The sequence below is a fragment of the Cololabis saira genome, chromosome 21 (assembly GCF_033807715.1).
Source record: "Cololabis saira isolate AMF1-May2022 chromosome 21, fColSai1.1, whole genome shotgun sequence".
In the NCBI taxonomy this organism is placed as follows: Eukaryota; Metazoa; Chordata; class Actinopteri; order Beloniformes; family Belonidae; genus Cololabis; species Cololabis saira.
This window is the reverse complement of record NC_084607.1, coordinates 19,170,177-19,196,141: the sequence shown is the minus strand read 5'-3', so window position 1 is coordinate 19,196,141 and position 25,965 is coordinate 19,170,177. Positions and strand designations below refer to the sequence as shown.

The window sequence follows — 25,965 nt, the reverse complement described above, 5'->3', positions numbered from 1 at the left end:
AATAGCCCTTTCTTTTTTCAACAAGGCACCACCACTCTGAGCAAACATTTATATGACTGCTTGTTATATGCCTTGTCTGTGGACAAGAGGTCTTGGACTTGTTCCTCATCAGCCTTGGGGCTGCAGGCAAAATGGAAGTAAAGATTATAATTAAAACCACTCAGATTAAGGTAGCAAGTGGTTTCAACTATTGTAAATGACTCACCGCTCGAAGCAAAATGTGTGAGCATTGTTTGCAAACCCACACAATAAACAGCCTGACCACCCATGTGTTTTTTAGGTAGGATGCTGGTAGGGGATTGATACAAGATGCACACGTAAAAACAAAAGTGTGGATTTGTTGGCTCATAGCTTGGAGCTGTTGTGCAATGTTCCACACTAACAACACAAACACATAAAACAGCACCACTTCTCTCATGCAGGCACCATTATTTCAATGTTCTCAGCGAGAGGAAATGTCCTAGTGAAATAATAGGGGAAACAATGAAGCACCCTGGATGTCAGTACATTTTCACTTCATTTAGTTTCTTTTCCTTCTACTGCCTCCACGTTTCCCAAGATTTTTAATGTTCATTAAAATTGTATACATACTCAATGCTCAACCCCTAAAGGGCAGGTATTTATTTTATGAGAGGAAATTATATGGATAAATATCACTTAAAATCGTAAAAAACAAAGATGAGATGGGAACGAATAACATATAAATTATGAAAATGCATGTCTCTGTCCTACTTCTGGAAAGGCATTTTTAAAAGCATATTAAACATGGTATATAGAGGGAGAACAAAGCCTTTGTGTGTTTGTTTCAATCTGCCATTTCCTTCCTTAGAACAATTCTTCCTTTTTTCCCTGAGCTTAAGGAGAAACCTGGCCCATGGGAGGCAACTTTGAGACTCACTCTGTAGCTCAATAGGCCCTATTGTGGTTTCAAGGGGCCCTTTTTGCAATTAAAAAAATAAAAACACATGGAATTATCTGTTTTATTTAAGCATGACTTTTTGCCCTCTTTACCATGACTCTATGACTAATTTTTAGTCTGTCTCTGCATTCAGATCTATGCAACTTCAATTTTCAGCAAATATGTTTACAGAAATGTTCTGCCATTTCCTTTGTCTTAACTATTCATTTGTCAACAGCATACTGTGACCTTACTGTGACCTCAAACCGAATCTCCAAGTATGTACTTGGGGATTAACTAATTATTTCACTGAAAAAATAACATAAATAATATAAAGCTATCATAATGAATGGTAGTTTTGTAAAGGCATGAAAAGATGGGTGCGTTATTAAAAGCTCCAAAACACGTGATATTTTTTGTTGTCTGAAGTGGAAGATTTTTATTATTATTATTATTCTTGGGTTGCATTTAGTTTCTGGTTGCTTTGGACAAAAAAAAAATAGAGCTGTGGCAAAATAGAGGAAAGAGTATTGAGTGAAAAGAAGAGCTGAGTAGGGAAAACACACCACCACTTTGTTTTTGGAACCAGATTCTTTGGCTCCGGTTTTTGGCCGTCGGCTTGTTTCCCTACAGTACTCTCCTGCCACACATTCCACCTTCCCTCCATCTAAATCTTTCTGAAGTAGTAATAACAGATGAAGGGTGGTGTGCCACTGGTTCCTCTCATGCCATACAGCTGCCAGTCGGTGCCAGCAGATGGTCTAGATGCTGCTCCAGCAAAAAAGCAATGATGGGGGGAAAGATGAGAAGTCAATGAAAAAAGAAAAACAGGAAAAGAAAGCAAAGGAAGAATTTGACTTTGGTTAGTTTCTGGCAAAATGCATAAGCAGGCACACATGCAATTCATTTCACGTGCTGTTCGAAAGATTATTAGATATAAAAACAAATGCATTGCAGATATTTTCTTCCATGCCAGTCTTTTCATTTGCCTTTTTAAGTCATCATCTCTTCTCTTCCTGGAAATAGACATAGCACTTTAATGATGGGGCCTAAATTTGTGTCAGCATGGGTAGCTGGGTCCATAGCTGGCCTGGACCCTGAGCTTCAGTGAAAACCTGAGGCTGTCTCAACACCTTAAAGTTCCCAACTGCACAACTGCTTTATTTGATCTATTTTCAGTGGTCTTTCCTGGTTACAAACATTTGAGGTCCTAATATAGACAAGGTCTTTCTTTTCATCTGGCGGTTGTACCTTTTCTCCTGTTATTAAATGTTTCAGATATGCCAATGAAAACAAAATAATCTCCAAGTACTTTTACAACTCTTAAAAAAAAAACAAAAAAAAAAAACAGGATGTGTGATGAAATAGTTCTGTGCTGAGGTGATGTGTTTAGCTTTTGTTTACAAAGCATTGATCCAGAAGTGGTGCTTAGATGCATCTTTGCAAACTTAAATCATTCTGGCATGTTCTTTTTATTTTCCTTGCAATTTCTCTGAGCATTACGTAGTCCCATGCTGAGGTGAGTGGACTTGCAGAAGGACAACTGCACTGATGCTGAGTGTTTTCCAACTGTGACAGAGCAGCCTCTGTCAGAGTAATTTATGCTGTTCAACAATACACATATACATATATATACATATACATATATATATATACATATATACATATATACATACATACACACATACATACATACATACATACATACACACATACACACACACACACACACACACACACACACACACACACACACACACACACACACATACATATATATATATGCTATATGTTGTGACATTTAGATTCTTAGTCCCACAGAAGTGGCACATTCTGCTGTGACATGTGAATCTAAGACACTCGTGTTTATCTATGCAGATGCTGTAATTGGGAAGCTGCCTTGATTGCCCGTCTGAACCGCTGATTATATTCTGGGTAGCATCTTGGGTGGATTCTGATTGCTGATTACTTGGCCAGGGGTGGGGTCAATAGTCTGTAGAAAGAGGAAATGGTTCAGTAGTGAAGAGGATGCCATAGGGACAGTTTGACTCCAGCACCTCTCTGTTTAAGTTATGTTGAGTTTTTTTTTGTTTTTTTTTTTGTTTTCACCTTATATTATCCAGACCTGGAACACATGAAAATGTCATTTTTCACATACAAGTCTGCCTCCTGTCCAGTTTGTCATTTTAAATGTTTTTTCTTACTGACAAACAGCCTATATACGGTCCTACTTGGTAACACCATGAATGAACTCTGGACTGTTTGGTGAAGGTCTCATAACCCTTCCCACATTGATGGGCAGCAGCATAAAATGATCCAGACCAACAAACTGTTACAGCTTCTGCGTTATAGACGTCTGTGAAGGTTTCAGTCATCCAGGTCATGTTTTGTTTCTCTTTTTCAAATAAAAACTTAGCTACCAAAGTGAAAAGGGACCCATCAAGCAAGGTATTGAAAGATAAATGTAACTGAGGAAACCAAAAGAAGTGGGATGAAGAAATGTTGTAAACGATGAGACAGAAGATGGAAAGAATTAGATCAAATTAAAGAGGTGGTGCAACAATAACAAGTGAGGGGTGACTAGGGGATGGGTGTTGTTCCTGGCTGCGTCCAAGCAACCAGGGCCACATGCACTGATAAGTTTATCCGTCTTTGGAAACTTACAGATGTGATGCAATTAGAAGGACAGTTCTGAAAGGGTTGAGGATATGTGTGTGTGTGTGTGTGTGTGTGTCCACAGAAAAAATGATGGAATTAAAGAGCACCTAAACAGAACCGCCTGCCACTATTTGAAAGCAATAAAAGTACGTGTCTCATTTCAAAGGAATGGAGGCATGGTGGGTGGAGGGAATTGTATTTATTTAGAAAGGCATAAGCAAATGAGTAATGTGGTATTAATGAAAAGGAGTGGAGGCTGGAGAGGAGGTCATGGAGGGGTGGAGGGGTGTGGAAGGGTTTAAGATACGACTGCGTATTCATACAGACTATAATCAAGCAAGCCAGATCACTGCAAACCAAATAAGCTCCACGACGCTGACGGAAGGAGCTGCTAGCTGGAGCTATGGTTTAAACTAATCAGTTAATGTAAAGATGCTGCTTCCTGGTATTTCCTTTTTCTGAAATTTAGATGTATGTACCAAGTTGGATGTAAAGCTTCAATTAAATGACCAGATGATTAAATAAAGTTATTGTCAACAGATGCTGCTCTTGTAGCGGTCATGCAAGGTAGACGACCATGCATGGTCGTTATGAAACCAGTCGCAATCAACGCTGATGAAGGTTTTAGCATCTGTTCATTAAAAAAAAAAAAACGGTTAGAAACTTGAGACGGAAGTGTACGGCTCACTTTGAAAGCTCAGTAGTGAATTACTCTCACAGCTGCAGTTTCCCAACTTCAGCTTGTCAGAATTATTACATAACTGCATAATCCCGATAATCATAATGACGATTTTAGATCAACTTCCTTCTCCGACATAAAAGGAGCTGTGTAAAACTAAATGAAATGCCATATTTACACATGGTTTAATACTGACTGATTGGTGTACAAGTAGAAATACAGGATCATTTTTATGTATGCAAGATTTTTTTCCCAGTAAATTGCTATATTTCTTCAGAATGTGTATTGATACATTTTTAGATAGCTGGATAGCCAGATCGACATCCAGCTAGACCGGAATATTTCAGTATTAAAGCAGCAAATAGCAAACAGCAAAAAGCTTAAAACGGAAAATTAATCTTAAAATAAGGATAAATACTTGTGAGTTTAACATAAGCTTGTTCAAAAAGGAAAGAAAATGTGAACATTTGCATTTTGTACTCAAACTGACAGCTGGATCTGTAATAAAGGAGTCTGACAGCTAAAAAGCTCTGTCTCCCATTATAGTTCTGGAAATTCTGGGAACCACAAGTAAGCCTACGCTCTTAGAGCGAAGGCTTCTTGCGGTGTTCTAGGAAACAGTGAGATCTTTAAGATAGTACAGAGCTATGCCATTTAGAGCTTTATACATGATAATGTTGATTTTATATTCTATTCAAACTGTGACAAGGAGCCAATGCAGACATTAATGTGGTAGAAATGTGATCTCCTCTGCCAGTGCCAGTCTGCTGACCACAGGGTTTTGGACAAACTGTAAGATTTGAAGCGCCTCTCTTGGACTCGCTGCTAAAATGGCTTTGCAGTACTCCACATGACAGAAATGCATAGACTAGTTACTATAAAACAAATGCAAGGATGCCATTCTATCAACTTATCTAATATTAAAATTAAAAAGACAAATGATGGTTAAATTAATAAAAAAAATCCCATAATGTTGCTTTTTAATCATATATTTTCACACATTACACAAATGGATAACCAAAACTCAAGGCACAGATAGTGAAAAAGATACCCATATTTATTAGTATTAACTCATAATTCACTATCATCATAACGGAAACCTCGAAGAATATGAGCGACACAGAGCATTATTTAAGCAAGATAATTGCCAAATGCAAGCATAACAAAGGTAAGATTAATTTCAGAATCCACCTCAAGCATTTATTTATCCAATAAATAAGGCTCTGTCTACATAAACCCAGAACCTCATTTTCCAAGAAACTTAGAATTATATCCATAACGCATCCAAGTCTGCTTAACTGTGCGTTTGCCCACTTGGAACTGAAGTACAAACAACGTTCAACCTCCCACAACAGGACACGCTGACATTAGAGCAATCATGGGGTTTATCATCCAAAGATGTCATTTTATGTTATTAGAAACTGTGCGGGGACATAACCTTCTCAGCAGAGTCCCCAGCTGTATTTAAAACAATATTACTCAGCACTTTGCTTCATCTCACCAGATCAGCAGAACTGCTGCTAATCCGGCACAAGAAACATATGGTACACGCAAAGACTGCAAACCAAGAAATACTGACAAAATGATCTACGGTTGTTTGTGATATGCTGCCAGAAAGCAGTACAGTATTAAGTTCAGGTCAGGTGAACGGTTGCCGTGCCTGGCACGCTTTTAAAGTTTTATTCAAGTGCAATCACTAAGTGCTGTGGTACACTTCAAATTGTAGCTAAATGCTGAATAAAAAAAAAAAAAAGGAAAGAAAAAAAAAAAGAGGCCAATAAAGGATTAAAACTACAGCTGCAATTACGGCTTTTAAATCTTGATCAAAATATTTAATGAGAGCCAAATGAAACATCTGCACCGCGCATGGATCTGAACTTGAACTAAGCCTGGGAGTTATTTAAAGCAAAACAGAACCAGAATGACAACCCAAATCCCCCCAGATGAACAACTACATTAAGTCAGCACACAGCCCTGCATGTACTTATACATGCTTTCTTTTCGACAGGGGATGGAAAACCAGTAATAGAGGTCGGTTGAACTTGGAAAGCATCTCTCTCTAGTCTCCCCATTGTCCTTCCCCAAACACAAAGACACACTCATTTTAATGTGTTATGTTAATATGAAAACCTGCAGAGCAAACACAGCAATAGGAATGTAACGTCTATAGGAAGAACAATGACAAACTTCTTCAAAGCCCCGGGGTCAAGCATCCAGGCCCTCATTCAGACCCTTGCAACATCCTTTAAGACTCCAGCCGACATTCATCAAACGCTGCTGTGTACACATCCTGCATAACTCTTAAACTCTACTCGTTTCACAGCAATGATATGTATACACATCTGCAGATTCCACATTGTTTGTGGCCAGAGCTTCTGTGTAGTCTCAAATTGGACAGAGCTGTGTAACGTGGGTGGGCATATTACACGCGTAGGCAAGTAAAAAGAAAACACAAATTCTACTAGATTTATTAGCTTATGATAAGCAGAAGGAAGAAAAAAAATAGCTGGAAGAAAAATAAAACTGTCTTAGGGCATTGTCCAGGTTATCAACAGGGTAGGGAATCATTTGTCAGTGGAAAGTATCTCAATGTATGTGTCTGTGTGTGGGGAGTAAAGGGTGAGGAAAGGTGCAGATTGTGTACTTGCAGTACTTTATCACAGTAAGCATTCAGAGTGTGATTTAAAAACACAGGATGGAAACTCCTCAGAAGATGTTTAATTGGCTAAATTCAATTCAAAGTGACTGTATGTTTCCTTAGCATGATTAGTCTTTAAAAGTGGTATTATATGAATATAGTTATAAATAATTTAACTGTTTTGTATAAGACTGGATTAATATAGATTATAACACCAACTATTGTATTAATTTGCCATCAAACAAATCAAATGAACTGAATTAAAGTGAATGCAAGACGCTTGGCAAGGCTATCAAATGTTGCACGTACTAGCTCAGAAAATTATTTGTTTGGATTAGATTGCTGGATAACCTCCTTGAAAAGTGTCCGTGTGTGAACTGTGCATGCCGTGCATGCCATCCCAAAGTGCTCTGACACAAACACCGACTTCAGTAATCCGCATCAATCAGAGTAAATCCATTTCCTCCAAACACAGCTCCACATCCAAACCAAACACAAACGCTCACTAACAGAACACAATCGCTGTCTCATCTCATCCGCCTGCCACACGGCCGGGGACATCTGAACTCTGACCTTTGCCGGGGCCGTCCACTTCCGGCCAACAAACACCTGTTTGTTTCTAACCACTAGTTACCGTCGGACGGGCTGCAATTCAGAGTGACTAATTACACTCAAACGCACAAAATGTTGATCTGTTAATCCTGTCAGCGAGGCGGGTCTGGACAGTCACAGGTGCCGGACTGCTGATTAGTGGCGACATGGTAAATGAGTAGCAGACTGGGATAACGCTGATTTTTGCAGGCAGTTGTCTGGTAATTAGAGTGCTGGTTTACGTATCCTGAGCATTCGGGAGAAACACAAACACGTTTGTTATGTGCCAGCATGTGTATAAGCCTATTTATATGTCTATTTATCTTTGAGGCAAAATCTAACAGATCATTTCAAGAAAACTCGTGGCTTTCCACTTATATTTAAACATGCTAGAAAAAAGTGTTAATCAAAAGAGCCGATTATATTGGTAGACATAAAAAGGACAAAAAAAAAACTGAGTTGATTCTTTTATTTCTTAAATCTCCTTAGAAATAAAACTTTATACAGTTTTCCACTCCTTGCTAAATACTGTTGCACCATTTTTCTTACTAAAGCTTTCTTCTTTTGGAGATTATTTGTCATTTTTGGCACTATGTAATTGAGTTATTTAATTTTCTATGTTTACTGCAGCATAAATACTATGAATGAACTTGTTGTATAGATGTACTTACGCTTTACTCCTCACATCTCAGCTCATGAATCAAACACATTGAAGACACTGAAGTTGCCAGCAGTAACATTCATAAGTAATTACATGTTTTTTTTATGAAAATGAAGGCAAAGCAAGTTAATTTGTATATCTGTGTATACACACAATTTTATTTCCAGAGTTAAATAATGAAAACCTATAATCTGGTCCTTAAAGTACAGTCTGAGCCCTGTCTCAGGATGTGGACTTGCAGTCTGAGCGAACCTGAATCCAGTCCAACTGACCACTTAGAACCCAAAGGCCCTCGATCACGTCTCCATGGGCAGATCCTGGCACCGACCCAGCTGGGTGTTTCTACGCTCACTGTGTCACAGCGAGGAACTCACAACCACACAAGACAAACACAAACAAGGACACCCGCAAGGCAGGCTGACGCCTCGCGCCTCTGTGGGTGCCTTCCAGTCCAGGTTGTGGCCTAGGGGTGTGGGTACTGCAGCTGAGCGGCCGTAGGCCCCTCAAGTCAATGGGTTCACCTCAGTGGAAAGTCTGCATCAGCCCGCACAGAGCCCGCTGAGGGTAAGTGAAGGTAGCGATTCAACAGACCCCCCCAATGATGTAGCCATCACTTACCGAGCAACCACAAGCTAAATGTATCCTCCATGCGCTGTAGAAAATAGCAAAACTGTGGGGAGAACGGAGGGGAGGGCATAAAAGTGGCAGGATGAGATGGAGGAGAGATGTGATGAATTGACAAATTAAGACTCAGTCAAAAGAGAAGGGGAAAAAAATTATCAAAACAAAGTACTGAATAATGAGAGTAAGATGAGGAGCAAGCCCTGAAGAGAAAGACAGGAATACCAGGAATACATTAAGAGGGGTCTGAAAGATGGTTGAAGTACTCAATAATAGGAAAAGGGGGGGGTTCTCTCTTTAGTTCAACCACCACATATTTTCCTTCATAAGGGATATAATTTACGCAAACCCACAAAAGGTCAGGAGCAGAACATCTAGTGCCAACTCCATCGAAGTTATCACGATAGCAGCCCCCCCCCCCCCCCCCGCTTTTATCCCCTCCCTGTCTCCCTATGCATCCTTTCTATTTCTCCAGTTCTTGCTACAAGGTATCGGTTGGTAGCCAGTGGTGTTCAAAGCCAGTCCCTGATTTATGATTATTTCCAGGAAAGGTGGTAAAATGGACAGAAAAAAAAGCATGATGGTAAAGTACAATGCCAGGAGTCAATAATTCAATAAACTCATAATATCCAAGAGGATCTTAAACCAACTACGCCAACAACCAGAGGGGGACTTAATCTGACAATTTATCCGACTTTAAAAACAAATGCACACACAAATCTGTGTAATTTATATGTAGATATGACATGTATTAAAGCAGCACAATGTAACTTTCAGCTTTTCTGAGTTTGGCGGCATCTTTTGGACAAAAGCGGTATTGTTTTACCAGAAAGAACAGTACGTTTCCCATGAGCACCAGCGCGTACTGCCGCAAAACTCCTGTCCCGTCGCTGCATTTGTTTTGATGAGAGGGGACGGGACACTTTTCTGTTTCACCAAGTGAACAGAAGGAACGCAAAAAAAAGATGTAAAACTGCTGGAAAGGAACTGGAATTTACCGGGATACCTTAAACAAGGAAGCCAGGGAGCGGTATATGGAGAAAATAATGATTATTAATTATTATTAATTATAATAATAATTAATCCCTACTGAAGAGCCATGTGTTTCAATACATTTGTATAATAGTACAACATACAGTACATGTTTTGTATCCCTCTTACTTCTCTTTTCTTTTTTTTTGACTGTTATATTATGGTGAAGAGGCTCCGAGGCGTGAGCAATATTTTTGTTTTCCTCGTGAGATAATTTTTTTCCTCTGCAGCTACAAATAAGAGTTAATATTTTTTCCTCAACAAACTAGCTTTATCTGAAGATTGGGGTTAATTGCACCGCAGAGAGCTGGCCAGCAACTGCATATAGCTCGAGAAGTGGGGAATAAAACCCGTGTTTTGATCCGACCCCGGTCTGTGTGAGTGTTTGTGGTTTAAGGCTGTTTATGGTCCTGCGTTAAATCGACGCAGAGCCTACGGCGTAGGGTACGCGGCGACACGCACCGTACGCACCATTTTCGTCTCGACTGCGAATCGGGAAGGAGGGGGAAGTGACGTATGCCGTAAAGCAGTCAAAGCCGTAAAATTTGTAGTTTTTTAGTGTGGCAGGGTTCCTACCATGCTCCTCAAAGTTACATAGTGCCAGTGAAGGTGATACAGACCCCCTCAAACCATGACAAAGGTGTCATTAAACCTGTTGTAAGTTGATGTACCATCACAATGACTGGAAATATGATATTAAGGTGGAAAAGTTACGTAGTGTCGCTTTAAGCGGTGTAAAAGTTGGAATGATCTGATCGCTGTTGTGTTCTTTTTTTAGTTTTACATCAAAACATCAAATCACCTTTCAAACACAGACCATCCAAATGCTGTTTTGGGGGGTCTTAAATGAAACAATGGCCGATGTGTCTTCTCTCTCACGCCACAATCAGCAGGTTTCAGCTGCACAAAAGCATTTAGTTCCACATTAGTTGTCCTTTAAAACATCATGAAACATCCTGCTAACATTGGAAGTGCATGTTAATTGTGAGTTATATCTAGAAAGAAAAGAACTTCTGTTGGTTCGTAAAAATAACTGAACACCTTTTGCCATTTATGGTTAACACAAGCTAACAAAAAGCGCACTAGCAATTTCCAGAATGAAAGCTCTGCAGAAAGATTTAGAGGAACAGTAATGGCCCTGTGTAAGTTTACACAGTCATGAGCTTCATAGCCAATTGTGGAGACAGTGAACTGCCTTTCAGATCACAGCTGTGATCCCACAGCTTCAGAGCTCAAGTGGACCGTGGATGGACCACGATGGCCAGGATGTGTAGCAAAAAGTCAAGAACAATACAAGCCCCCTCACCAGCATGCGTATATTTCCATCACCATTTGCCCATTAACCCTGTATTTGTTCACTGAAAGGTTTGCTCCCTTAGAACACCACCCAGGTAGGTCAGAGTGAAAGACCCAGCAGCACCCCACCTTTGTTCCTGCAGACTGAGAGGAGCAAGTGGCCCCCAAAAATATTTTCACACAGAGGTGTACAACTGGGCCTTTATCTTTCTCTAAGCTTGCCTTGTAGACAAAAATACTAGTCTAAGACGCTACGTAACAAAGGTACAGTTCCACCATCACCCTATGGCCCGATCCACAGAGCTGGAAGACAAAGAACCTCACTAGAAAGGAACATCCACAGCTGTTTTTTAATTAATGTCTTGGCATGATGATATTTATGTGTTCTCAAGTTTGACGTGAAGGGAACACAACACAATCAGAAGAAGAACAAATATTTGGGTATCTTGCTTTTTGTTTTCTTTTTAAGTGTACCACATTTGTAAAGTATCATCTACATGCATGCTGTGCTTGAACGCATGACTAAAAAGAGACATGGGTGATTAAGCCCATGTCCCTCCACCTGTCAGCCCCTGTTAAGTGATGATAAATGCTGTTTAGCAATGGTCTTCACGTGCGTAAAAATTAAAGCAAAAGGCAGGCCTGTCTAGGCCTGCACATGTGTGTAACAGCGCAACAAAAATAAGAGAGAAAGCACACCTGCAGGTGAGTGACCAGTGCAGCTTGAGGCTCTTACAACTCATCCATGAGCCTAGGTGTGGGAAGCTTTTGTGAAGCTCACACAAACAGGCACTCCAAGGGGTCCTTTCTTTCTTATATATACACCGGTACATATTAGACATATATACACATACTTGTTCTGCAGGTACACGAATGTGAATGAGAAGACGCATCAAGGAATATAAAGTGCAGCAAATTATAACAATAACCCTTACAGATCTATAAATCTGCACTGATGGTTGAAGTAAGGCTGTTAAGACAATTTCTTTCCTAACATGTAATGGCTACGAATTGTGCCACAACAAATTACTCGTGCTAAAGTGGATTTAGAAGTTGATGCTTTAAAACTAAAACAACGTCTTGAACCAAACAGCCACAAGAAACACTGCTTTTCTCATCATGTTGTGTTGCCAGATTACATTTTTTTTTTTTTTCAAAGAAAGCAAAAAAGTCATTAAAAGGCCCAACAAAGAACATCCAGCTCTCAAAAGACCCCACCTCCCACTTGTCCCCAACTCTTTAGTCGACAGCCCCTGGAGCCTGACACAAAGTGCCCACACAAAGGCTGGTTGACTAATTGACCTTACTAAAATGATGTGAGCTGCCCTTAAACAGGACTTTAAGTCCTCTGCATGAGTCCAGTCTACAGAGTTTTCATCTCCAACAAGGACACTAAAGTCCCCCTCCCCTCCCCACCAAGGGTCCTCCACCTTTTATACCCTTTTACTACTCTAACATAATTTGCACAATAGTCAAATCATTTCCTGGCCACCACCTCTTCAATTCTGCCATCAATAACATTTTGGTGAAATTCTTTTTCATCTGCTAAGACCAAGTGCACTTGCACACAGTCAGGCACACAACTTTGAGCAGAAAAACAGAGAGGCCCTGCAGGTTCAGAGCAGCTTTTGTTGTCATAACATTTCCATAGAGACAAGTGAGATCCAGCAGGCCGTGATGCCGTAAAGTTCTTTCCCAAACATTTCCCTCTCTATTGTCCGCTCACTGTTCAGAACAGACACATATGTTAGGGTACTGTTTACGCGTCCCACTCTGTTAATCAACACCATTAATAACAACAGGCAGCTTAAAACGGAAAGCCACAACACACAGATTGTGAGCAGCAGCGTCGGCCTCAGCACTTTTCTGCTTCAACTAAGCATGGAGTATTGCTCCCGCTTCACTGAAAGTGACATGTTTCCATAGTGTGGGCTGAAAAATAGAGCTCACATGGAAAGGGACATCAGTCAGGACCACATGTGGGCCACCGGTCACGAACCAATCAGATGGCTTCTTTACAGAAAAAAAAACAATGTCTTTTTTTCCCCCTTTTTCCTTGAGCTTCCTTTTCAGTCAGCAGGTCTGCCAGTTACATGCCGCAGATCGCTGGTTTCTATCATGGAAATATATGATCATGAAAGAGAAAACAATAAAGGAGACGATCCACCTCGTCTGCTCTCTCTACTGAAAGATCAGAAAAGACATGTGAACTTCATGTGCATATCTTTGTTTTCGTCCATATCCCAGACGCTCTCCACCTTTCCCTTTCAGTGCCTCCATTATTCTTTGTAAGGTTAGGAGGTGAGCGGTAACAGGCTGCCAATCTGCAGCAGTCCCAGAGGCAGCAGCGGAGGCCAGGCAGCAGGGCGGGTGCGGGCAGGACGCGGGGCAGAGGAAACCATCTACTAATGAGAAACACACTTCTCTCCATCACTCAGACCCTTTTTTGTACCACAGTAGAAAGAGGTGGCAGGTATCCAAGATGTGAGTGGTGACCAAAAAAAAAAAAACATGATTTAAAAAACGGGAGCCCTGCAGAGCCACGGTTTCTGACTCTCATGAAAGGGGCAATCATATGTTTTATAAAAACTTGTGCACACACTTAAAGATACTTCAGAAGGAGAAAAAAAAAAGGTGGGATTGAATTAATACATAACACTGAAATGCAGACACCAGAGACACATTCAAACACAGTAAAAGAAAAAGAAGGAATGAGCATAAGAAAAAGAAGATTTATGTTTCTGCACAACAAATGAAACATTGCAACGACCTTGTAAAGATTAATACAAGCTACTTGCGTTTGGCCGATCTCCATCAACCTACCAATCCAGTCGCATGAACTATCTGCCAGTGTCAATGCACCGACTAACATTTCTGCACAATGACCTGTGCCATCTCTGCTTCAGCCGCAACTCTTGCGTCAAAGCTGCCATCAAATATCCCGCTACTGGATATCTTACTTCACTGAGCAGGAAGACGAGTGTTGAAATGAACTTGAGATGAGCCAAAGTAGTGTGAAGGCTTTTGGTAGGGCAAAGAACCCAAATGTTATTGCAAGTGTACTTTCCAGATGTTGAATAAAAAAAAAAAAACTGCAAAAAAAACCCACTATCCATGGCTGCAAGTGCAACTTCATGGCTATTTTTGTTAATGATGGAAAGTGAAGTCTGACACTGCCTCATATGCTGAAACTATGAAAGACTGGTATGGGGTTTGCACAAAAGAAAGAAAAATAATCCATCTTAGAGTCATTAAGACATTCTTCAGTGTTGACCAATTAATCCTGTTTTGCATGCATAAAATTACAGTCCAAGCAATAAAAAACTAAACAGAGAAAAGTAAAAGTGGTTGGAAGACAAGAGGAGGAGGGAGGAAGGAACGGGGCAGCTGAAGGTGGGGGTGAGAGACTTTTCTATTTTTCCGTCTGTGGCGAGTTCACACAAAAGGGTCCTTCTGATCCCCGGAGTGCCGAGCACATACCTGCGGGATGAAATCAAAACCCTCTGTGAATTATATTAAATATCCCCTGCCAAACGCTCCACATGCTTCCTTGTGCTTTTACCAGTTCTGCACAGTTCCATTAGGTTTTCCTCTTACCAAAAAAAACCCCACTTAATTAGAATCCCAGACCCCAGCACCTTCAAAATCCCAGCTCTCCGTTTTCCATTTTATCTCTTAAGTGTCAAGAGAAAAGTGAGAAACAGATGAGAGAGGGGGGTAACAGCAACAGACAAAGGGTCTAAGAAAAAGTAAGGTAAGGATAAAGAAAGGATTTGTTGAAGGATAACAGCTGTATTCCTGACAGGATAGTAATCATAGGAATATTAAATCATTAAGGCTTCTAGTAAATCACAGGACACAAAAGAAAAATAAGACATTTTTCTGATTAAGTGTTTAAGCGAAGAAAGAGGTTGGGACTGATAGCTGAGCTGCCATAGCCAGCGCAATAAAAGCTTATAAAGAGACAATATCTCTATCTAGAAAATATATGAGCACATTTCAAAAGCACCGTCCTCCTCCTTTTCTTCCACTTTTCCTGGTCAATCTCCCCTTTCACTGAATCAAATACTGAAACCCCCAGTGACTAACAGATTCCAGACAGCAAGTTCACATTATTTTGACAGAGCATGTGCGGTCACATCTTTACTCCATACCATCCCCACCTCACCCCTTCCCCAAGTGCTGTCCTGGAGAGAGGCTGCAGCAGCTGAGCGATCGACTTGACCCTGGGGATCAACTGAAGATTGGAGTTTCCTTCCAGGCCACCTTAGCATTAATTTCTGAGCTGCATCCAAACAACAAAGCTCTGATGAGATATGTGTGTGTGTGTGTGTGTAGAAAGTGAACTCTGAAAAAAAGGCAGGGGTTAACTATCTTTCAAACAATGAATGATATTTTTGTTTCCTATGGGTGGTGGTGGGGGGTGGGGCTCTGGTATAGTTAGCAGTGCTGCAGCTGCACCTAATCCCCACAGGAAAGCCTTCATCTGGGACTGATTTTCGAGTGCTCTGGCCAGGGCGAAGGGGTAGTAGGGGTAGGGGGCGGGGGTACTGTTAGGCAAAAAAAAAAAACTGGGTCTCTTGTGGGGCACAGGCTTCTTCTAAATCCGTCTGATTAAAGGGAGCCTGCTTCAATTACACCCACTAACCTGGCCCCTTCTCTCAGGCGTGACCCACGTACAAAAATACACAGAAGAAAAAAGGGGAGAAGAAAAAGTCAGTAAGGAGGGTGTGTATGAGCATCACACCTTGGACAGTCCCACTCGTCCAATACAAAGTTTCTCCATCAGCCAACAGCTCAGTCTGTCAGCAGTGTTTGCCTCGAAGGGCAGGTTCTTTGTGTAACCTGTGACTTGGTTGAGAAAACAGTTTGGCTGAATCTCCAGGGACAGTCTGACGTCCTCTCCAATCAGCGGGCTGGATATTCACGGCTGCCAGGTCACAGTGATCTATTTTAATCAGCCTCTTGTCAGTTAAAAAAGGAGGCCAAAGAAGAAAAAAAAACAGAAGTGGGAGAAGATGCATGTCTTTTAAAGTGTACATGAGTTCACATTCATGTGTGCTTGCAAAGAGAAGCACATTGGAGGATAATTACAGAGGTCAGAGCCAGCTACATCTCTAAAGTTACAGCTTTATCATGCTGAATTTTAATCAAGTGACCCCTGTAGAACGTGCTGTCAGCATTAAGTTACAATTACAATCTAATACACAGACAAATACATTTAAAAGGTAGATGTGTCAACTCTGTAGAGTAAGTGTGGAGCTGCTGAAGTGGCAGTGTGTGGATAATTATCATGACGTTTTAAGTACTTACACAGAAAGCTGGCTGCAATCATGCCCAGTTGTAAAGTTCACTGATTGCATCTGGCTTCAAGGTCTAATTAAACTCATTATTATAATTCAGGTTTGTAGCGGAAAGAGTACGAGGGAGAGACTCGTACACAGAGATCCACTCTGTTCTCAAATGTCCAGAACTGCAGCTTGTATAAAAGACTGGCCTGTAGTAACAGCAACCTTTGAACAGTTGAAACTCTCAGATTCATCTCCCCTCAATCCCTCATTTCTTTGGTCTCCGTTTCAGCCCCAACCAAAAAAGTAAACATTTCCCCTCCATTATTCCACGTCCAAATTATATTCCACCCACAGCCTGGTTTTACTGGCTCGTGATCCGGGGGCCTCTTTATATTGTGACACTCCAAAGAAAACAGTCCTACTGAATGTTGTGGACAAGCACAGCGAACCTGATTCGAGCCAGCACACTGCTCCAATTACACAGCGTGTTTAACTCAGTCCAGTTTATTAAAAACAGACAAGACAAAATGAACAAATCCATCTATATATGCACCTCAGGCCGAAAATGACAAGGCGGAAATGTCCCACTGCGGGTATTTGACTTTGACCAGGCCATGTCCAATGGCACGGCTCAATTTACTGGGAGGCGAAGAAAAATGTTGACAGCTTCCCCTTTTCAATATTGCTTTTCTGTGTTTTTTGCATAGCTGCTTGGTCATACGCGTGAAACACGCACTGGTGCAATGCTGAACTAAAACTTAATTATTCACACAAAACCTACCATGATAAGAAACCAGAAATGAAGAATTATAAGGTCAGTAAAGGGTTATTAAAATAAAAATTGAAGAAAAAAAAAAGTGTGACCTCAATCGTTGACTAGAAACATGAAGGCTCTTGCTTTTTATCGGAAACTGCTGATTACAAAATAAACTCGGCAGATAGTAGTTTAATATATCGTGGTAATAATAGTTTCTCTAGCTCTGAGACATTTATGAAGCGTTGGCAGACAGCCGTTGCTTTTTTCCCCTCAATTTAACTCCTGAAAACTTTGACAGGCTTCTGGATGTTTCCCATAACGGAGATTAGCAGACGAGAGCGGAGACTCAGCCCGCAGCAGCAGCTTGGATCAAAACCTGGATGATGCGATCAAAACTGTATTTAAAAAAATGGAGGAGGTGGTGAAAAGTAAAGACTGGGATGAGAAGACGGGGGTGAATCTTTCCACGATGCCAAGACAATAAACATAGAAGATCCCATACAGATATATTTCCAAAAGACGTGAAGAATGAGGAGAAAAAGAAAGAATGGCAGGAAAGGGCAAGGTCTCATCTGTCATTTGATTGCTCGTCTCTTTTATATCAGGGCTGGTGTTCAGGCATCTGGTGAGGATCTGGCCTCGTGAGGGATAGCTTTTTGACGCAGCACCCCAGTACATGATAACATGATTGAAGTGATTTAAAACAGGACAGCCAGTGCAGAGCAGATGGGGAACCTACAATTACATCCAGCAGAAAAATCACTGAATCTTAAATAAACAAGTGAGCAGGGCTATCCAGCAGAAACCCTCAAACAGTTTGCCTGCTCCCTTCACTTAAACAAAACAGCAGCACAACACGTTCTGAGTAAACTTTAACATTCCTCTGTCTATAAGCAGAGAAAACATGGACCAACTCGCCAACGAAATTAGCCAATCAACTTTATTCTTTGTGGTTTAAGAGAAACCCCTGGAGGGATTTTTTTTTTTTTAAACCCCAAAACATATGGTATAAATACGACAAAGGATTGTGTGACATTCACTTTCCTCATTACTTTAGAAATGGGAAGCTACAACTGGATGCACGGCATCAAATATCCGCCATTTCCCTGAAAACCATGACGGAACCAAACAATGTTATGATTGCAAAGAGGTGCACGGACATGCAACTGCTCATGTCGGTCGAATGAAAGAGGAAGTTGAGGAAAAAGAGATGACTGGCAAGGGCAGAAGAAGGAGGTAGAAGAGAAAAACTGACTCTCATTCTGATATCTTATAGCAGCTTTCGATTAATTTAACCGTTTAAAATTACCGACAACTTTACCATCTCTGATCTAAACACTTAAGCACACAGAGTCAATACTTGTGTCAAAGCCACAAGCACATGTTGTCACTTGTGTGACACTCTGGATCCTCCTCACTGCCTTTAATTTACTGTAATACTGATAACAAATTGACTTAATCCACCACAGCACGCTGCCTGACCTCACAAAGTCCGGTCAGCTCTGGTTTGGAAGAACTTGGCCCGCTGACCTGTTTATAATAGCACTAAAACGCATGAACTGGATCTGACAAAGGAATCTTCACTCCCACCCCCCTCTTCTCCCTATCCTCCTCCTCCATCCTTCCTTTCCTCTTCTCTCTGGAGCCCGGCCACGCTCCTGCTACCCTCTGGTCCTCTGCAGCCGCGTTTGGAAAAATAAACGGAGCGACTAGAGAAATGACAAGCCCTGAACTGCGGGGAGAAGTGTCAGTGTGACTACTGCAGAGTCCTGACCCTTTGCACTGGTTATGGACAGAAGGGCGCAGAGCACACGCATGCAGACAGCCTCTCCTCAGCTGACACAGAGCAGAGGCTGCGTGCATGCAGAGAGTGCATCATCCCCGGAAATGGCAGTAATCTAGAGGGATAGTGTGGGACATCTGGGAGGTCCACATGCCGGTCCAATTATACCCTATATGTGGAGGCCCACTGTACGTAATGCTGCTCATGTAAACACTCAACACATACTGTATATGAACATATCACACACGTATATTTGCTTGATATGTCAAATAACACAGACACACTCTTTGTACTCCATCACATTTACTGTTTACCAGTTTGGGGCCCGTGCCACAAACGCCACAGCGGCCATATGAGTTTCTCTACAGCCACTGTCGGCTTTCAGAAATCATACACATACTTTTTTCTGGTTATGTTGGGCCGATTTTCTTTTCCAGCACCATACAAGACACACTAGTTTAAAAAAAAATAATAATAGTCACAAATTTGCAAACTTAAGTAAATACTTGAATATACTTTAATTTCATTTATTTAAATATTTTTAATTAATTTCCCTTTGGGGATGAAAAAAGTATTTTGAATTGAACTGAATTGACTAAATAAAACATGTACTGAATTGTTTTTCTTTATTTAAAACAGCTACTATTTGAAATGTATTTTCTAGAGCTAAGGGAGCTCTTAGTAATAAACAAATAACACGATCATTCACTTGCAATTAATATTTTTTTTTTTTAATGCATCCGACAGGTGAAAAATAGACCAATATGTTCATGTTTCAGCAAACTAATGCTAATGACGTGTTGCACTACTGGTAATTAGAGTTTGTAAAATGAACTCTATTGAAAGTAGAAGCTGCATGTATCTGAACATGGCGCTATGCAGCATGTGTGGGCAGATCTGTTCCCACGGGATCACGAGGAAACAAACTCTGCTTCCAAAAAACACAACTGATAACATTGTAGCTGCCAATACATCTTTCAATGATTTTTAATTGTTTATCCCTGGGGCAGTGGCACTGCTACATATTAGCTACACTTTAAAGCTCACTATCAATGAAAATCAAGCAGTCTTTGGGTTTTTGCATTTTTTCTCTCCTACCAAACAAATTGAATACATACAGCTGAAGGTAAGAATTTAATACGGAATGTTTTCTGCCAGAAAGTTAAAGCTTTCTTCTTCCACCCCAGAAGTCAGTGGAAACACGGGGTCCCGTGGTAACACTCAGCCAATGAAAAACCGCCAATTGGCCAGATCGCTCGGTCAATTGGTCTACTTCTACCACAGACTGATGTAGTACTCACCCACTCGAAGTACCGAGTGACACCGAGCCGATTGAAGAGTTCAGCTTCCTGCTGTCCCAAAGTCTAACTTCCCGGCTACGCATCTATACACACAAAAATAAGAACGGGAGCGCCGTAAACAGTTCATTCGTTTTCAGATCATGGCAGTTAAAAGAAGAGTGAAGCAACACAGTCTTAAACGTGATCAAATCCCAACTGTTCCCTTAGATTTATCAGTTTTGGTAGATATCATATATATTAAGCGTTAACAGCTGTTGTCTGTCTAATATTTTCTGCTCGTAAGCTCTCTGATGGTCCAGACAGGTGTGAATGAACACAAATGCTTTCCAAACAGCATCATTTCATTGGATATCATACCTTTTTAAGGCAAAAAGACTGACACAAAGGTAGGGGAGGGGATCCAAATATCTCTGTTTTATAGGTTTATTTATTAGGTTTTGGCTGAATTTGTTTTGGTCTGAGAGGCTAAAACTTTTAGCGGCTGCTAAAACAAGACAAAAGCAGTCTTTTCAGATCACATACCTCACCTGATCATCTAATAATGACAAGAACTCTGTATAAACCAGAGCTGATTTAATATCACTATTAAAATGATAAACAGTGAATAAATCATATACTTCAATTCCAGGGATTTAGCTGAGTCTGTATGGTTCCAAAAAATATTTTAAATAACATAAATATTGAAATTATACAACAGTCACCTGCTTTTACTCCTTTTAGAGTTTGTTTTTTTAAGTATTAAATTAAAATAAACAGCACTGAGACAATCAGTCGCTCAGTCAGTTAAAAGCCCACAAGCTGTGCTTCAGGTTTCTCACCGTATCAAAGCCGGTGGTCACTAACAGGTCATCTTTGGCCCACATGATGCGAGAATCCTTGTTGCTCTGAAGGCTCTTGGCACTCTGGGGGACACACAATGAAACAAAAAGTGTGACTCAATGCAGCATCACAGTTCAACAGTTTGAACATATCTGACTTGGCCTCTCAATGATGACTTATTTAGGTATCTGTGACGAGCCCCAACTTAAACATAAACTTGACGTCTAGTTCAAGTTAATGAGTGGAGTGATGAGTGAGGGATTTGCATGGAAGAGAGAAAGCTGGAAGACGAGGAATGCATACAGACAGGATTCCCAGGTGCTGAACAGAGCAGGACTTGTCCCGTGAAAAGAATGCCTGTTGTTGTTGACATAACAGAGAAGGGGACTTCTGAATGGAGTATCTTGGATTACTAAACAGTGACATAGCATAAGTTCATGTGTTCATGGTGTTGAGATCATTAACTTTGTATCCATAGTGACTGTGTGTCAACATAGCACTGGGGGGCTGTGTTTAATAGGTGGTCTCCAACCACAAATATTACATGTTGACAGAGGTAATAACTAAAGAATGCTGGAAGTGTTGAAATGACGAATGTTTGGAAAGGCAAAATATTTAAATGAAATGACTCATACAATTTTTTACTGTATGTTGTGCTGAGCAGTGAGTCACTATACTGTACTGTAATTCTGAACTGTAATCCTGAATAAAAAAAGGAAAAAAACAAGATGAATTGCCTTTTGTAGAATTTCCATCATTTTTTTATTTTTTTTTTTACAGTCTGATTCTTAAAACACCCAACATATCACACACTAGACATAATAAATGCCCATACCTTTGTTTGGGATTGCCTTGCTCTAAAACATAAAGTACGTCATTCAGTTAGCCATTCACAAAATCGCGTTATGCCACGGCACAAATTCAGCATAAAATCATCAATCTGTCCATCTTTATCTCCTTACACATTTTTAAATCTTACTACATTTTCTGTGGTTTAAGTGGAATACCAAGCTAAAAGCCTGTATTTATCAGTTAAACACTGGCAAATAATGCTTTGTTGAATATTTTACATGCTGACAAGGACATTTCTTCTATTTCTATTTTTTCGAGTCCGAAGTTGGAAACCATATTTGTTATTTATCACATTGGAAAAGCAGCACTAGAAGCAGCCATAGCAGAAAAGGTCTTTAAAAAAGCAATGAAAGGCAGCCCATAAATATTTTTTAAAAGCAAGTTTTATAGGTTTAAGCCTCTAAAAACTGAACAAAACAGAAGAAAACTGAAACCCTGAAAATATGTGATGGAGGTGGTGCTGCGGGGGGTTGGCGTGTCCATTGAACGGTGTTATTTGAATCAGTGTAATTCTCATAATTCTCCTGCAAGACTTTTCTTCAAAAACAATGAAAAAGAAAATCTCAACATTTATGACAACGGACAAAATCATCTTTAGTCTTTGACAAATTATTGCAATTGCTGCTACCACTGTGGAGAAATAGTCATATGATGAAGGCAGCAGATGATTATTCAAATGATTATTCAGAATAATCATTTATCCCGGCTGGACACTAGATTTTGATGACTTTAGATTGACCGGCTACATCACATCCAATGCTACCAGAGATGTGGAAATGCTGGAACTGGATTATCAAGTCGCCTGAAAAACCACCTCTTGAAAGTGTAAAAAGGTTTTTGCGATATTTGGGAGTTTTTCTCAAATTGGAGCCGTTTCGTTGCAGGATTCCTTTTTTTTGTGCAAATCTAGAAGTATTGGAGACGCAGCTACTGAAGAATAGATTAACATTGAAGCCAAGGGTTTATTGATCCTAAATGCAACACAGGAATTATATTTTGACCCTAGCTCAGGGGTGTCCAAAGTCGGTCCTCGAGGGCCGCAGTCCTGCATGTTTCAGTTGTTTCCCTGCATCAACACACCTGATTCAAATTAACGGTCGTCACCACCTTGCCAACAAAGTCTGGATAGTTGGATAGTCTGTTGATGCCCAAGCTCCTTGTATCACGGTTTGATAAAAAAAGGGACACATCTAAAACATGCAGGACACGGGCCCTCGAGGACCGACTTTGGACACCCCTGCCCTAGCTAGTTCACCACGTGCCATGCATTCTTGTCCACAGTATGGAGTGGCAGCATGGCACACTACGCCCATTCACTGTATGAAGTCTCACTCGTGAAAAGGAAAATGCTTTGTGTCTGAGATTAAAAGTATTAGGATGGCTTGTCAGGCTAGTGGAGTGGACTCGTTTGTTCCACCCCTTAAACCCGTCTATTATGAAAAGACACAGTTAAACGGCAAGCTATCTGTGCATCACAACTATAACCAAGAACTCAGGAAATTGTGTTTTTATGAGAATATGTTTCTTTTAAGTTCCCTAGTTACTGCACATTAAATCTGAAGTCAAACTGGCATGATGGTTATGGATTAAATTTCCACTGTGTCATCCCAAATCATTGTTATCCCTTTTAATCGCCACACTAACTATATAAAACATTCCTGGAAGCCTGAGCATGATAGCGGCTTATTTTGTGTGTTTTACGCCTACAGCCTCTCTCCAGAGGGTACTTCCTTATTTCTTTGTAACCATTAACTGGTCACAGATGACAAAAAAAATGGGAAGAATTTAAGCTGCTGTCTTGCAGCCTTGAATACAGTAGGCTTGAGGGTAACAATTATCTGGCTATCCAAGTCCTCGCTAGATCGCTAACAGAAAGGCAAGAGGTTGGGAATAAGAGGAGGAACACAGAAAAATGTAATTATAACACAAAGGTATGGTCAGGTTTTTAAATAAATCCACTGCAGCTCTGTGATTTTTGAAGATTAACTGGAAAAGGAGTATGTGAAACTGGAAATGTTCAAATCAGCTTGACCAAACATTTAACAGCCATTAACCTTCCACCTAAATTGTTTTTGTTCTCTGGATTTATTTGGAGATAGAGCAGGCATCACATTGAACAAGTGTCCTGCCAACCAAGCATTACCGCTTGTTTAAACTTATTTTCAGTAGTGAGAAATGCATGCAAAGCGGGCAATCTTATCTTGTTTGCATGAAATAAACTGATTCTTCAGATTATATCTAAGATTTATGTATAAAAATGCCTGTTAATGCAAATACACATGTATAGATACAATCAAGAACTCCCCTAAAACTCACAACTAGTGCTGTCAAGCAATTTAAAAAAAAATGACCGATTAATTAATAAATTAAGATCTGTAATTAATTTATTTCTTTTTTAATCTCACCTAAAAATTGCTGAGAAAAGCCCCTCAACTTGAAGTGTTTTCCTTTAAATTCATTACATCAATGTGGCAGATCAAAAACAACAAAAACAAAAAAATTGGCTTTATAAAATCTTTTTTTTTTTTTTTTTTTTTTAAACAGACTTGAACAGATACAGTCCTAGCCATTTACATCCACTTGGCAAGATCATGCTCCAGCCTCTGTCGCAGACGTGCGCATGCGCGTGGTTCTCTCCTCAAGTTTAGTTTGGGGAAGAGCGTTACTGTGGTAACATCGTTGCTGCTTCGTCGGTGAGCAAAGTTCCAGAAAGAACACACGTCACTCTACCTTTATCAAAGGTGCCGTCGGGGCGTTTTAGAAATGTAAATCCCCCATTCACTGGACTGACCACTTTCACATGATGCTCCATCTTCACTTCTCTTCTCCGCTACTCAAGCCCCAGGCCTGTCCGGCTACAATGGGAGTCTACCAGCGTAGCTAAACAGGCCCAGCACAGTGACAGCCAATCAATGTCCACTCCAAGATGTGACTGACTGATTGTTTTCCACCCACAACTCAAGCACAAACACAGATTTCATAATAAAGGCAACTCGCAAATAGAAAAAGTAAAGTTATAGATTAAAAAATAGATTAAGCGATTAAAAAACATAACGGGCTAAATATACCTTAATTAATCGCATCGAACGCGCTAATTTGACACCCCTACTTGCAACCTCAAATTTTCACTTGCATGAGTATGGTGAAAGTCTATAAACCAAACACAAACCGTAACTTGCATGGAAGCTTTAATTCAAGGACAAGATTGTTCTCAAAGCTCTGCACTCACAGACAAGCATGGAAGAAGTTCCACTCCTCGTCTAAAAGAAGAAAAAAAAAACTTTTGTTATATCCCTTAAGCTACAAACCACGTTCAAAACTATTTTGGACATGAACTCTTTCCTTTATCATTTAAAGCTTAGGCCAAGACTCCTTTGTTGGAATTGTTCACATCATTGAAATAAACTATAAATCCTCAACATCCAGCTGAATGTGAGCACGTGGGCCACACTAGTAGTTCCAAATAAATGTATTGTTATCAACTTTGAAGGAATTTGATATTACAACATATGCATGCCCTAACATCAAAAGTGCACTTCCACTTCTGCACCTCTCTCAGGGATGATACGTCTTGGTCCATACCGGAGCTTTAACTGAAACCGTTTGAATGTTAAACAGATGTTTTCTAGCTCCTGCTGTGCTCCAAAATGCCTTTATCCACTGAGAAGGTTTACAAAACACTCTACCGGCCTGGCTCTAAGACGTGTTTCTGAAGGTAACACCATAAAAGTTTTCTGACACAGTTGATAATAAGTCCTGGACTGAATAAACACCTCAGTCATGACCGGGGATAATTTTTCAACTTAAGGGCAGCTACTATGTCTCAAGCAGGCAATGGATCTCATATTTGCCTTGATAAGTCCCTGCTGTTGGGAGATTATCCTGATGTGATGAAGATTTCTAGAGTAAATGCAGACTTTAAAAGAAAGTTTGTGTGGTATAAACAGATAGAGAATTCGTTCCTGTTCATCAACAACACCACTGGCTTATTTCCTTCCAGAGGCAAAAGTAAGGTCTGGTATTCACATCAAGCTTGCAACAGTTTATTTCAGACCGTTTTAAACTGCTGAAACAGCGACACAGCTTTT

The 25,965-nt window shown here is 40.4% G+C and overlaps 1 protein-coding gene across 1 annotated transcript in view; it reads right to left on the bottom strand.

Moving 5' to 3' along the window:
* The window catches only part of coro7 (coronin 7), a 126,387-nt gene that overhangs the window by 60,631 nt on the left and 39,791 nt on the right, over window positions 1-25,965 (bottom strand). Inside the window, exons 8-9 of the mRNA XM_061712480.1 lie at window positions 21,025-21,108; window positions 20,207-20,289 (exon numbers count right to left, since the gene is read on the bottom strand). Of these exons, the coding sequence (XP_061568464.1) occupies window positions 20,207-20,289; window positions 21,025-21,108 (167 nt within the window). The remainder of the gene's footprint in view (window positions 1-20,206; window positions 20,290-21,024; window positions 21,109-25,965) is intronic.